Here is a 13,956-nt window from a genome sequence, read left to right on the forward strand (position 1 = left end):
AGTCTGCTTTGGTTTGTTTTTCCAGCTTTTCATGATAGTGGAGCAGTCACCACATCTTGTTGTTTTTTATATTTACTTTATTCATAATAAGCTTTGTGGTCTGATGTCAGTTTTCTCTCTCTATATATATATATACATACAGTATGTATATTCAGGGTCATAACCCAGATTTTACAGCTAAAATCCCAAGAAGAAATTTTACAACTTAATCAAGATAATGTTCATTATGTGTAAGAAAAGAGGCTTAATCACTTGTCCCATAGTGTTGTAACACCCACCCACAGTGGGCAGAATTTCTAAACTTGTAATAGCAACACACAATGAGTTTAGCACTTTTCAGGTCCAAGTAGACATTACAAGGCACTTTTAGAATCAGTGTGTTTAAAGGTTATTTATTGATAAGTAAGGCACAATGGTACTTTTGCAACACAGTGCTGACATTTGAACACAAAAAACAGTGAATACTTTTAATATGGTTTGTCAGTGAGGGGCAGTAGTGTGGTTGAAGATATTGTCTGGTGTTGGGAGTTAATCTTTTTTTCCTGGTAAACACAAGATGCTAGATGAGGGCACTCACTCTTTTTACGATTTAAGTTACTTAGGTTATATTGTGAAAAATCAACTTATAATTACAAATTCAAATTATATATATCACAGATATTATCACAGACCCAAAGCTTCCACACAGCTTAAACAGGTCACAAGTATACACTGAATCAAGCATAACATTATGATCACCTGTGCAATCTTTGCAAATTAATTTAGCATCCCTACCATAAATTCTACTTTTACAATGTTATAATTTCTTAGTTGTTAGGTTTAAACTGTCAGAAAGGTGATTATTCTACTATGTATTTATTATAGAAGTCATACCAGAGTGCATTATAAGAAAAGGTGGTTCCAATGTTTAGCCACATTTAAAATAAATCATGGGGTCAAAACATTAGAACCACGTGTTGTTGTAATGCATCCCTGTACGACATAGTAGAATTATTATCTTTCTGACAGTTTCAACGCTAAAACGGAAAAATTATAACCTTGTAAGAGTAGAATTCATGGCAGAGAGACTGTATTGGATTGCATTAAATTGCACAGGTGGTCATAATGTTATGCCTGATCGGTGTACTATAACATATCCATGTGCACCACATTATATTTGAACAACTTAAAAGGAATATGAGCAAAGTATGTTTGCATCAGCATCAGCCTTCTCTTACAGATATTTCTGAAGTAGTGTTGACTGTTGATTAACAGTCAATGCACTCTGCCTTTATTTGGTGATGTCATCATTCAATACTCAGTCGGACAGGGGTACAGCACAGATTCTGCCTTGGTGACCTGTGCACCCATTGAGAGAACTGCACTTTTGTTCAATACAAAAGCATGCGAATGATTAACAGAATGAAGTCTGGCCACACAACTAAGCAGCAGCAGAATCTCACCAAAAATCTCACACATACTTATTTTAAAACTATTTCGAGAAGAGAAAAATCACACGTCACCCAACCACAAAAATGTACCAGCTGTATATAACCCTTTACACTCAATCTAAATGTAGAAAATTGCTTCTTAAGAACAGAATTTCATTGCTTTTCCCAGAAAATATCATCATAAATGCCCTGTTACAGCTTCTTTGCACAAGAATAAGGTCACTTCAGTTTAATGCATTGTGGTATGTCAGTGGCAAAATGTAAAACAACACACCTGAATTGCTACTTTGGGGGTGAAGTCATTTTCAAAAAGACACCAAACTAAAAAAATAGTGGATTAATAGTCCTTTCCAGCTACATGTACTTCTAACCACACTTAATCACAGTGCAATGTAATAATTTAAATCAAACAGTGAATTATTAAAAAAAAAAAAAAACAGTTTGTGAGAGACAGAGCAAAATGTCAACATGTTATTCCTGTCATTGGGATAACCCTGAAGGCATAGGCCACAGATTATTTGGACAAGCGATTGTTAGAATATTGCTGACAATGTTTCCAGTTGTTATAGTCCTGCACAGTCAGTTTAATACCCCCCACACACACTTCTTCTCATGGCTTTCTTTACTCTGACCACTCAGGAGGTTCTCAGTGGCAGTTTTGACACTTAGGATGGCATTTCTGATTGTTGACATTGCAGCGACATCCTCCACTGGTGTCTCCGGGACCCTTGGAAAGCATAAAACGTACTAGCTACTCAGTCTCTTCAAGAGAAAACCTCACATATTTAAATAAATAATATTGCTTCTCTAACAAGGTGTAGTAGTTAAGGTGATAAATATGGAACAACATTCGAAATGAGGATAGAAAGAAACATTTCTTACCCGTGGTCCCCAGCGGGGCCCTCTGGTAACCCAACAGATCTCCGTGTGACAAACAGTGCAGCGCAGCCAATCACAGCCATCCCGCTTCTGCACGATGATGCTGCACTGGGGACAGTGCATCGCCTCTCCTGACTGCACTAGAGTCTATTTGTGACACAAAAAGAGAGTGTTTGTCCATAAGCATGTAGAACACAGAGCCATCCATCTTTGCTAGACACGATATATTTGAAAGCAAGACATGGATCCCCTATTCTATAGATAAATTATATTACTATATTAATACATTACTATATTACTTCTTATTATTATTTATTTATTTATTTTTGTCCTTTCGGCTTATCCTGTGCGTTCAGGGTCGCCACAGCGGATCATAGTCCCCACGTTGATTTGGCACAGTTTTTTTTGCCGGATGCCCTTCCAGTTCCAAAAACAGCAATAGACAGCAAAACATATTTCATTTCCTTTGTGACAACATCCATAATTTATAGCTCACCTTGAGTAGATGTGTTGTCCTCCTTGCAGCAGAGTCTTTTATAGCACGGGCTGCAAGATCATCCTGGTATTGCTTACAGTTCATTCCCTCATGGATAGACTGAAGAGACAAGAAAAATAGAAACAGGTAGAGAAATTCATGTGTGTATTTCGCCCCAGTGAAAGACCCCCAGGTAGAAGCATATAAAATATAGCAGAAATTTATAAAATACCGCTTGTGGGTCCAGATATTTTATACCTTGCAAATCAGGCAGTTGTGCTTCCCACACACGGGGCAGTTGAAGACATTGACTGTGTCCTCATACACGCACCAGCCTTGACAGTCTGGAGTGGCACAGTGATAGCTGCCCTCACATCGAGACTCTGCCACTGATAGACTTCTCTGAAGCCAGCGCTCATACTCCTCTGCTGGCAACAGCTGCGAAGAAAAAAAGGGAAAGAATATGGGGAGGACAAGTAAATGCCGCTACCACGTTATAATCCTAACTACAGTGACAAGAAAGCCAGCTGAACACAAAAGGAATTAAACATTATGCATTCTGGGAGATTTTATGCAAGCAGTCCAACAGCTTGAGTGCTAATCGTAACTGTTAATACTGTACTGTATATTATGTTGGTGTAACAAGAAAAAGATCTTAGGGAAACTCACAGCTCTGATCTCTCTCTCTTGCAGGGAGCAAGTACAGCAGTATGTGTCATCTCGGTAGGGACAGGACACCTCAGGCTCCTCACTACACGTGATGACTGAGCGTAAGCACTCCCTGGGCAGTTACACAGACAAACAGGGTCAAGGAAATGTCTGAATCCTAAGAGCCATTCACGATATTCAAATAGGCTAAAAAGATAAAATCACTCATTCGACATTCTAACAGCAGGAGATGTGAAGCCGATCTCTGAGCTACACAACTGCTTTTTCTTCAAGTCCTGTCTTTCCCCTGACATGATGCCACATTTCCACCTGTTCTAAAGCTTACCTGCAGAAACAGTGGAGACACTCTCTTAGTAGGACACCCTCTCCAGGTTGCAGGTCCACATAGCAGATTCTGCAGTCCACAGGCTCTGGGTTAGGCACCAGGTCTTGACCATCAATCATCACCAGGCGTGCAAAATTTTCCTTGCGCTCCTCTTCCTTTGCCTAAGACAAGGGGTGGTGTTGTTGGGAGGGTAAAATATAATATTACACAAACCACTTCTTTCAAGTTTGTGTTACAAGAGCACAATGAGATTGGTATTTTATCCAAATTGTGGGCTAAATCTGCAGTCTTTCACCATCTCCCATGTACATTGTTTACACATGTAGACACATGTTGGGTGTAAACATTTTATTTTTTTCTGATTCACACAGTGTATACAATAAGTACAAAATTAACAACTAGGGTAAAACATTCAATTTAGTGGCAACAACTGCCTAATTTTATTACATTAAACATCTACTCAATGTTAAAAGTCAACAGTGTTCATGACAATCCAGCAAGGTGGTTCATACAAAAGGAAAAAATAAATAATTTGTAGTCTTGTCATTAAAGCCCAAACAAAACAATTTTCATCAGGGGCAAACAAGGTCATTATAATTTTATGTGACATAAACTCATCACATTAAGGTTAAATGTCAACAATGGCCTCAGATGTGCAGAATTGGTCAGGCTCCTCTGTTCACCATAGCTATTAGAGATGTAACAATTATCCAAATCCATGGTAAAGCGCAATTATTATTATTTTTTAAATAACCAATAACTGAAACCACTTTAGGCTACTTGGCTATGAGCAAACCACAAATGACCTAGACTTTGTACTGCTCCTGTATGACTTGTAGCACACACTGTGCCTACAAGTTTTACAAAATCTTGTTAAGTTACATGTTGTTACTAATTAACAGAGCAGCTAGCTCAGCTGCCCGGCTGCATTTATTCTTAGCTGCTCGACTGCCTCGATGTACTTTTCAGCATTGATGGTTCCTTTCCAGAAGTGTAAGCTGCGCACACCATAGGCACTAATGCACCCTCATACTATCAGAGATGCAGGCTTTTGAACTCTCCGCTGATAACAACCTGGATGCTCCCTCTCCTCTTCAGAACAGACCATCCATGGTTTCCAGAAAGAATTTCAAATTTTGATTAATCTGACCATAGAACAGTTTTCCATTTTGCTTCAGACCATTTTAAATGAGCTTTGGCCCAGAGAACACGGCTCCGTTTCTCAATCGTGTTCACTTATGGCTTCTTCCTGTGATACAACTTTAACTTACATTTGTGGATTGCACAATGAACTGTGTTTACAGACAGTGATTGCTGGAAGTGTTCTTGAGCCCATGCAGTGATGTCCAGTAGAGAATCATGCCTGTTTTTAACCCAGTGCTGCGTGAGGGGCTGAAGATCACACAGATCCAGTTTTGACCTTTGGCCTTGAGATTCTTCCTGATTCTCTGAACCTTTTGATGATACTACATATAGTACATGGAGGGATCTTAAAGGTCTTTGTCATTTTACCTTGAGGAACATTTTTGTGAAATCCTTCCACAATTTTTGGCACAGTTTCCCACAGATTGGTAAACCTCTGTCCGTCTTTACATTCAAGTGGCTCTGCCTCTCTGAAATACTCCTTTATATATAATGCTCCTCCATTTGTTTTTGATTTGTGGCATTTACTTTTCTACCCCTATGTTGCCCCTCTTCCAATTTGTTTTGAGATGTGTTGCTGCCTTAACATTCAAAATTAGCTAATATTTTCCATGAAATGATAAAATGTCTCAGTTTCAACATCTGATATGTTGTTTATGTTCTACTGTGAATAAAATATGGGTTGATCAGATTTGCTAATCATTGCATTCTGTTTTCATCTTCCAGAACTGTAATAGGAGATTGTTGAAGTTCGTGTCGTGATTTTGGCCTGGGTTTGGAACTGTTACACCCCTAATAGATAAATGTATAATCAACTGTTTTCAAATATTCTTTATTTTAGGATATTATGCTAAAGACTAAAGCACCTGATGCACCTACACCACCACCAATTATGTTTATTTTAGCAACACCAGGCAAAAATAACACTATAAAGGGTTCTTTGGATCAGTGCATCTCAAATGAGTTTGTTAACCTACATTCAACTTCAAGACAGAAATAACACAATCATGTTTTCAGTTCAACCATATATGCAGATGTGCATACACACATAGGATTGAGCATAATGACTTTTCTATATAAGAAAAATTGAAGTGTTTTTTCTGAGTGCAGCAAAAATTGTGATACAAGTTCAAACTGTTAATGAAAAATAAACATGAAGGGAGTGTGTATGCCTGTGCTTATGTGTGTTCAGTAGTCCTGGTCCAGGTTAAACACGAGTGAGTTGTTTTGAGCCCCAGCACTCCTCAGCACCTCTCTTCTCCCTTTCTCCTTCAAAAAAACAGAGACAGAAGAGAAGAGAGTCAACCTGGGAGAGCCTGCAAGTTTGACTTTAAATGTAACCTTCTAATCAATTTCATAGGCAGTATTTTGTCCAATTTGAGACCCTGTTTTTGTCTACTACTAAATAATATAATTTGGAAAATATTATTTCTATGTAATATCACTATATTGCTACGTGTCTGCACTGTTATTTCTCAATCCTGAAGGGTATATACCGAAATAAGGTTTTTTATATGGATGAAGCAAATTGTTGTTGCATGCATACAGGTGCATGAATGAACATGTAGTCTGTCAGTGCATAGCATAGACACTGAGTGTATTTTACAAACCTGCTGGTACTGCCTGATAGCCTCCTTTTCCTGTTGGATCCGCCTGAGCTCCAGTGCATCGGGTCGATATCCCCCAGGGATGACATAATTTTCAGGTCGATTTGTACTACAGATCTCACAGCCCGGTCGAGTTGGTTTGTTAATGTAAGTGCAAGAGGGGCATGACCAGCCCTGAAACATAGATTTGCACTTTCAATCTACAAATTCAATTAGCTAGATTATTTATTACCCTTTCTATTTATCTTTCAGTATGTGTTTTTTAATATTTTATCAGTACTACATACACTTCATGGCTTAACAAACAGCACTTTGATTAAAAGCACTGCAAATTTTGAATAGTGCATGAATGAAGAAGCATTCAAACACACAGTTACAAAAACACCAGAACTGTTACTGTGTATTACCTGGGAGGAAGCTGTTTTGGGGCTCAGTGCTTGATCGAGTTGTGGCATCTCTAGGTTGATGACATCTTTGATCTTTGATCTGACTGATGTCTCTGACCCACCTGAAACAAGGGGAAAATGTAATAAGCAACCAGTAACATCTGCAGGCTTGTCTGTACCTATTGTACTTGTGTATGAATTCCTTTGTATCTGTTACACAATATTTGATACGTGTACTGAATGCAAATGTAAATTCTCCTATCATCAAACTCGTATGTGTATTCAGAATAAAAAAAGATCTAAAATAAATAGAGCTTTTTTGTTGTTGCAAAATGTAATACTCATTTTAGAGAATACTCATTTTTATGTAGAGTATTATTGTTTGCTTAACCAAGCCAAATAGTTGGCTAAAAACATTAAAATTGGTTGATTATTATATTTTCAATAACTGTGCAGTTATATTATAGCCGCAAAGTACAGCTACACCAAGAAGCTTATTCTTAACCTGCAGCATTTAGTTTTGGTTGAAATGAACTTGTTTTGTTAAAAGGTCAGACTAGCATAACATAGAGACTGTATATACACAGGACCACACAGTATTCTTCTTAACAAGGCCTTCAATTTAGTGGGGTTGCTGTGCTGAGTGGATTGATATCTACTGGTATTGTTGCAGCATCAGATTTCTCACACAAAGCACCAACTTTACAACAAGTGTTGTAAAGTTGCTCTGCAAATGTCAGACAAATTTCCTGAGGGCTCACATAGTTACAAGAAACATTTAGTTCTTCCATTGCATCTATCTACTTAACACATAACTCTGACACCTCAGTTATGTATTAGATGAAACTGTGATTTTTATCAAGTCAAGTCAACTGCAGGTCTTTGCAAACTGTTAAAGTAAAAACAAATTAAAATAGAATCTCAACGATTTTTTTGTCTGAGGCACCAATAAACAGATGAGATCTCATATGTTCTCCTTGAAATACAAAAATCAAAGCACTTCACTTATGACATGAACCAATGTAACAAACCCCAAAATAATGCCCACACACCAGTGTTGTTTCTGTTGTAAAGTTTAGGAGGCAGGGTGGTATAAGGTCTCTGGTCCTGAGATGTAGAGCCATTTGAAGAGGTAGCCGAAAGGTGAGGGCTGGGGAGTGACAGCGATGGAGGACTGAGGAGAAGTGCACTTTCCTGGTCCCATTGCAGGACTTGGCGCGTCAATCGAGCATGACGTGCTGTAAGGAGGTACAAGAAGGCTGTGTCACCATCCTGCCGCACGCCATATGAGGCCAGAGTGCGCTGGTCAGTGCATAAGCACTGCCCAATCACCCAGCGCTGCACCCGTGGGTGAAAGCCATATTCTAGAAACATCTGAGGAGGCAGAAAAGTAAAGAAATCACCAAGACAGAATGGTAGAGACACCAAAAAAAAAAAGAAGACAACAAATTAAAGAAAAAAAGAGAATGGATTAGGGGGAGAGACCTCAGACTAACCTGCTGTTTCAGTGCTGCAGTAGTCATATGCTGGAAAACTTTTACAGTGACACAACAGGATGAGGAAGAATCTTCAACTACAACAGCCAAACTGTAAAAAAATGTTAATACAATTTAAAAAGGAAATTCAACTCTCTATCAGTGACCACGAATCATATTTTTAAATGATAAATCATGTTAAATAACCATATCCCTACCTGATTTCTGTTTCTTCATTGTCTCTGGCAGAGGGCTGAATCTTCAGCGCAGCATGTTGTCGGGCAAGGGCAGCAGCAAAAACAGAAGCAGACTGCATGTCACCTGCTTCTATAGCTCGGGATAACTCTATGCAGGTGTCTTCTACAGATGGATACATACATGAGACATGCATTTGGAAACGCAGCCAGGCCCACAAACAGCAAGCAAGGAAAGTGCACATTAGTGAAAGAATGGGTTAATGAGAGAATAGTAAAATCTCATATAAACATCAGATAATAATAATCAGGAAGATATTCAGTGTACATACCTGTTTGTTGCAAGGCTAATGTGTTCTGAAGATGAAGACCATCCAGAGGCTGGTGTGGGCCATCATGCTGAGGTGCAACTGCCAATGACAAATGTTGAAAACCATAAAGAAAGATTTAGCTAGAAAACAGACAAACTGACTAATGTTCCACTTTTCCATATTATACAAGAGACGTTTTTTTTTGAGGAATGGTAGATTGAAATCATAAGATCTCGCAGAAATAGAGACTGGTTTTGACACAAACACAAACTTACTGATCTGAATGGGACAGGGGTACTAAGCACTGTACCTTACCAAAGGCTACAGTGATTATTCTGCTTATCTATCTTCTTCCCCCCCCCCCCAACACACACACAACTCTTTACATCTTCCTGGAGTATCGTACAATGATGCCTGACCAACAAAGACATGTAGTCCTTTATCCCCATTCTAAGTCTCTTTCTGAAGGTCCCAGCTGGTTAAGCCTGGTCTGTTTACAAAGGGAGATTCCCAGGGAAGGTTCTTGTATCAGCATTTTCAGCTATATTAAGATAGCTGAAAAATGTGTGCATGGGATTGGGTTACAGCTACAGCTGCTGACTTCTTCAGTCATCCAAAGCTGGAAAGTGTACAATGGTCAGTAAATATTATCATCTCAGCCCAAAGAGATAACAGAACCTGGTTAATTGCTAGTTTTATCCTTCTACATGTATATTTAAACTCTAAGATTTTCACTTTCTTTACTTTATGTACATATGTAAGGGTTAAAAATGTTACATTAAATCAAATTCCCTCTGATGTCACAATAGGAATTTTGGTTGCAGTGGTTGAGATCTGACGCTGGTTATGTTTCCAAGCATCAACCAGGCCAGTGAAAAGCTCCTTTGTTTAAATACATAAACAACTACACAACCCCCTACCCCCCACCCCATCTCTCTTCTGTGGCTGATGTCCAACAGAAATATGAGTATTTAGTAAAGTGTTTGGCTGACCTCTGTGTGCTTCTCTCAGTGATGACATTAACACAGTAGCCCACTCATGGGCCTCCTTCTCGCTGGGAAAGTTGAAGCTGATACGGTCATGTGGAGGTGCTACCAAACTCAGCTCATGACAATTTGGTGACTTGACTTCATAGTTTACTGTCCTCAAATCATATTCAGCTATGGTCTGGAATAATGAGAAAGTAAAAATGAGAGGTGATGAGGTAGGAAGAACTGCAGAGGAAATGAATCATAGGTTATGTTATACTAATGAATCATACAGTACTTAGTTACATGCAACAAAGTCAATCTCAAATTCATATTCAGAAATGTTTCTAAAGCTGTCCCTGTTTATAACAAGTATAGACCGCATACGAAAAAAAATATAATGAAGAGCGATACAAGTCAGCAGTACCATAAAGTACAGCCTTCAAAAAGTAGGACATTGCCATTTAACTGCCATTTAACCAGTGACCAATATTAAGATTTGATAGCACATTATGTGATCCTTTCATTTATGTTTCTAGTAGCCTAAATATGAACACTCTAACCTCCTCTTTAAGGTTAATTTATACCCATGCAACAAACCACATGTGACCATAAAACCTATGTGTTGGTGTGTCTTTGTCAAGCTGCAATTACGCTGCCAAACTGGTAGTTGGCAGTGGGATTTCTCTGCCAATGTGTTGAGCTTCTCCTGAGTTTTGATATTGACTGATACTAAGCACATAATGTTAAGTTTGAGCTAACAGATTTTGATCAACACTTATTTTTACTAAAATTAATGAGAGGCAGGAAAGGGAAAACCCTTCGGAGAAGATTGTCCGTATGACCAATAAACCAATGGAGGGAGAGGAACCGAGTGGACCAATCGCAGTTGTTGCAGTCCACATCGCCACAAAATGTATTTTCATTTCTGGGGGGGGGTACAACATAGAGGTCCTGTGTAGGGTCTGCGGCTACGTAGTTCTTATGCCAGATCTACAGCATAGAGTCGACACATAAGTACAAATCAAACTTAAGGTTGCCTTCTTGTAAAATCAGCACTCTAACCCGTTGTCGTCTTGGTCAGTGACTTCTAACTTCTATCTCGCATTGAAGGGATCCTAAGGTTCAAAGGGCCAAAGTACTAGTTAGCTGAGTAAAAATTTTATTATTTTATATTACTTTTTAGTCTTCTTTGATATTTTGTTAGATACTTAAAAGTTTGGCCCTTCATGACTCTAAAATATTCATATTTAAAATATTGAACAACTTTGAAGACTTGTCTTGTATTGAGGCTCTGCGTCAAACTTACTCTCACTTACTAAATGCGTGCTAAATAAAACAAAACAGATCAGGTTGTCTGCTTTGTTTTGGGATGCTAACAGATGAGAGACTAAAGAGGTAACAGTACAATAGAAGTGTAAAGGATCAGTAGGGGTCCACGGTTCCTTTTTGCCCAGGGGTCTGCCAGCAGTTTGATCCTGCCCTGGTCACAAATCATAAAGTATCAGAACCACCGTCAGGTAGTGCAACTTAAAAGGAAGTACGGGTAAATATGCCACCATATTTTTACACGGTACGCCGACAGTTAAATTATTGAACTATAAATTTTGGAGCCACAGCCTGCATTAATAAAACCTCTTGCTGCTGTGAACTCACCATACTCCGACCAGTCCCGCCGCTGTCCTGCAGCGACAGTCGGAATTCCCCGGATTTCCCCGGGTTCATGCCGAGCTGAAGGCGTAGTGAATCGTCGGCTGCTCCCGGAAGACACAACGGCCGAATCCCCGAATGGCACACCGACACCCGGACCGACATGAGGACGGTTTGGCACCCAAGCTGTGACTGCGTGGCCCCATAGTGGCTGGCGGACTGATCCGGCGTGTGGCCCGGGGAGTGGGTCCAACCGCCTGTACTCAGCGACATCCTCCCAACAGACTCATGTAGAAAAACAAACACTCACTGGGGTTCACTGGGTTGTTTATCTCCTGTCCCACGCAGTCACCTGCCCCCGTTTCGTCTACGTCGTAGCATTAGCTTCTCAACTACATTATCTCTCTAGTAATACACATTGTGTGGTAGATATTTGATAGTCTCCCTGACAACAGGAAGCAAGTGCGTAGAGTCAAAAAACACTTTGAGGCGACTTCCAAAAACTACGGCCCAGCCTAGAGGTTTCACTTCTCTTTTTTCCTTTTCGTTACAGCTCCGTCTCGGGCAGATTTAGTGTTTCTTTAAAGCTCCGAATCAATATAAAGGTTCCTGCTGGCGATTTTACATCCAATCTTGTCATCCAGGTTCTTGTAATAGTTTATTAGTAGGTTCGTATCGCTGCCAATGTTAATGGGTACGCTTTACTTTCGCATTGCGCATGCGCGACTTGTAGGGTGACGTAGGCTGCTGTAATATTTATGAAGTTCGCAGCTTTTATTAGCTGCGTCGTCAGGTGAGCTGGGTTTGCTCCACTGGTAGCTGGTATTTTTTTTAAGTTTTGCCAGCTTTACTGATCCTTAGACAAATGTTTAATGTCTGTGGTTTCAATGCAGTGCAGTAGCAGCCCTTTAAATCTACGTATAATATGTGTGTGCACATTGCTGACCACAAAGGGGCAGCAAAGCATCCCACACAAAAGCTCTTTTCTTTATAATAATGACCTGCTTTGTGTTGTAATTCTTCAATAATATAAAACCAACGCAATAGAAGCTGATCATCTTATAAATTATTTTGTATTTTTGTAAATTAGTGTAGATAAAAATTACATTTCTACTTGTATATACATGTATTAATAAATATGATTTGTTGTGTAACAGTATCTATTGGGTCAGAGTGTTTTTAATGTATGTTGCTGCTCAAATTTTAAGCCCACTAAAAATTGAAAGCCGCTTTGAAGAAAGTGAATTTGCAGTGTGCTATTACTTTTACTAATTACAATTTGTTTTCCCCTAGTTTTGTGGCATTTAATAATCTGGCATGCATCTGCATTTTTATGTTGAAACATTTAAGCTAACCAATCTTTTCTGAAATGTAAAATTCTTTGAAAAAGCTTGAATTACTTCCACACTGATGTGTATCCATCACAAAACAAAAATCCTTTCTGTTTGCACTTAGAGTGACTTAGAGGTTATTTATCTTCTTACGTATGCAATGTGAAAACCTACTGCAAAATTTAAAATGCATTCTCTCCTCAACATTATTTATTTTTATTGTTTGGCTGTTTTAAAAGTAACTTCTTGCAAATAACTATGGCAAATTAGGTAGACAATTTGCAAATGAAATTGTCTACCTTAGCAGACTGTTTTTGGAAAATGACACCAATAATATTATCAAAGTCTATTCAGTTGTCCCATGTTATGTGACTCAGCACAATAAATTAAATTGAGCTAAATTACATTGAGCTATTATTACATATAAAACTAACATGATCCAGGTGGGCCTGGAGACACAATCTCCAGCACTAGAGGTTGATATCGTGTTACCTCAAAAACAATTTCTTAGCGCTCTTCTTTATTTTAACTATCAATTCAATTTTTTTTGCAAGTCTTCAGAAATAAAAACACTCTATTCTTGTAAATACTAATCCAATGTATTTCTTATTGTGAAGCATTTATTTTTGAGGAACCAGTAAAATTGAAATCTACGTGCATTTTGTGAATGGACAGAAAACCCTTTAATGAAATGTCACTGTTGACTTCCCAACTGAAGTAAACCAAACATGGTAAATGAATATCCCACCCCACACACTCTATAGGTCATGGATTGTAAGGCAATAAAACAAATATAGTATACTGTGATTTAGACCACATATTATACTTTCTTAGTCAATACTATAGTCTTTTCCTTTTGATTGAAATGGTGGGCTTTTAGTTATGTTTGGTTGAATAATGATTTAGGGGCCTATAGGACTATAAGCACGCAAAAACATTTGAATTAAATATAAAGGCATTGCACTGTATTAACATGTTTGATGCATGGGCATGTCCAGAAGCTGCAAATATACTGATCGAATTATCTGTATAGAAATAGAAAGAAAAATCTGTAGCACTGCAAATGGTTTACAAAAAAAAAAAAAAATTGGTCTGGCCAATAAGCCCAGAATA

At 38.6% G+C, this 13,956-nt stretch overlaps 1 protein-coding gene across 2 annotated transcripts; it reads right to left on the reverse strand.

The window, feature by feature from the left end:
- Positions 1-376: 376 nt before the first annotated feature.
- Positions 377-12,244, reverse strand: shrprbck1r (sharpin and rbck1 related). Of its 2 annotated transcripts, XM_067486761.1 has the most exons (14): positions 11,519-12,244; positions 9,887-10,061; positions 8,916-8,993; positions 8,608-8,749; positions 8,411-8,501; positions 7,967-8,288; positions 6,936-7,036; positions 6,532-6,702; positions 3,779-3,939; positions 3,454-3,565; positions 3,043-3,222; positions 2,806-2,904; positions 2,313-2,456; positions 377-2,157 (listed from the first exon to the last, which is right to left on the reverse strand). In XM_067486761.1, the coding sequence occupies exons 1-14, from the start codon at positions 11,783-11,785 to the stop codon at positions 2,077-2,079; spliced, it is 2,124 nt and encodes a 707-aa protein (XP_067342862.1). In that variant the 5' UTR covers positions 11,786-12,244; the 3' UTR covers positions 377-2,076. The 2 variants fall into 2 exon arrangements, with proteins under 2 accessions (XP_067342862.1, XP_067342863.1); XM_067486762.1 differs by lacking the exon at positions 9,887-10,061 and having other exon boundaries at positions 11,519-11,574.
- Between the last annotated feature and the right edge of the window lie 1,712 nt (positions 12,245-13,956).

Source organism: Channa argus, chromosome 19 (assembly GCF_033026475.1).
Source record: "Channa argus isolate prfri chromosome 19, Channa argus male v1.0, whole genome shotgun sequence".
Classification (NCBI taxonomy): domain Eukaryota; kingdom Metazoa; phylum Chordata; class Actinopteri; order Anabantiformes; family Channidae; genus Channa; species Channa argus.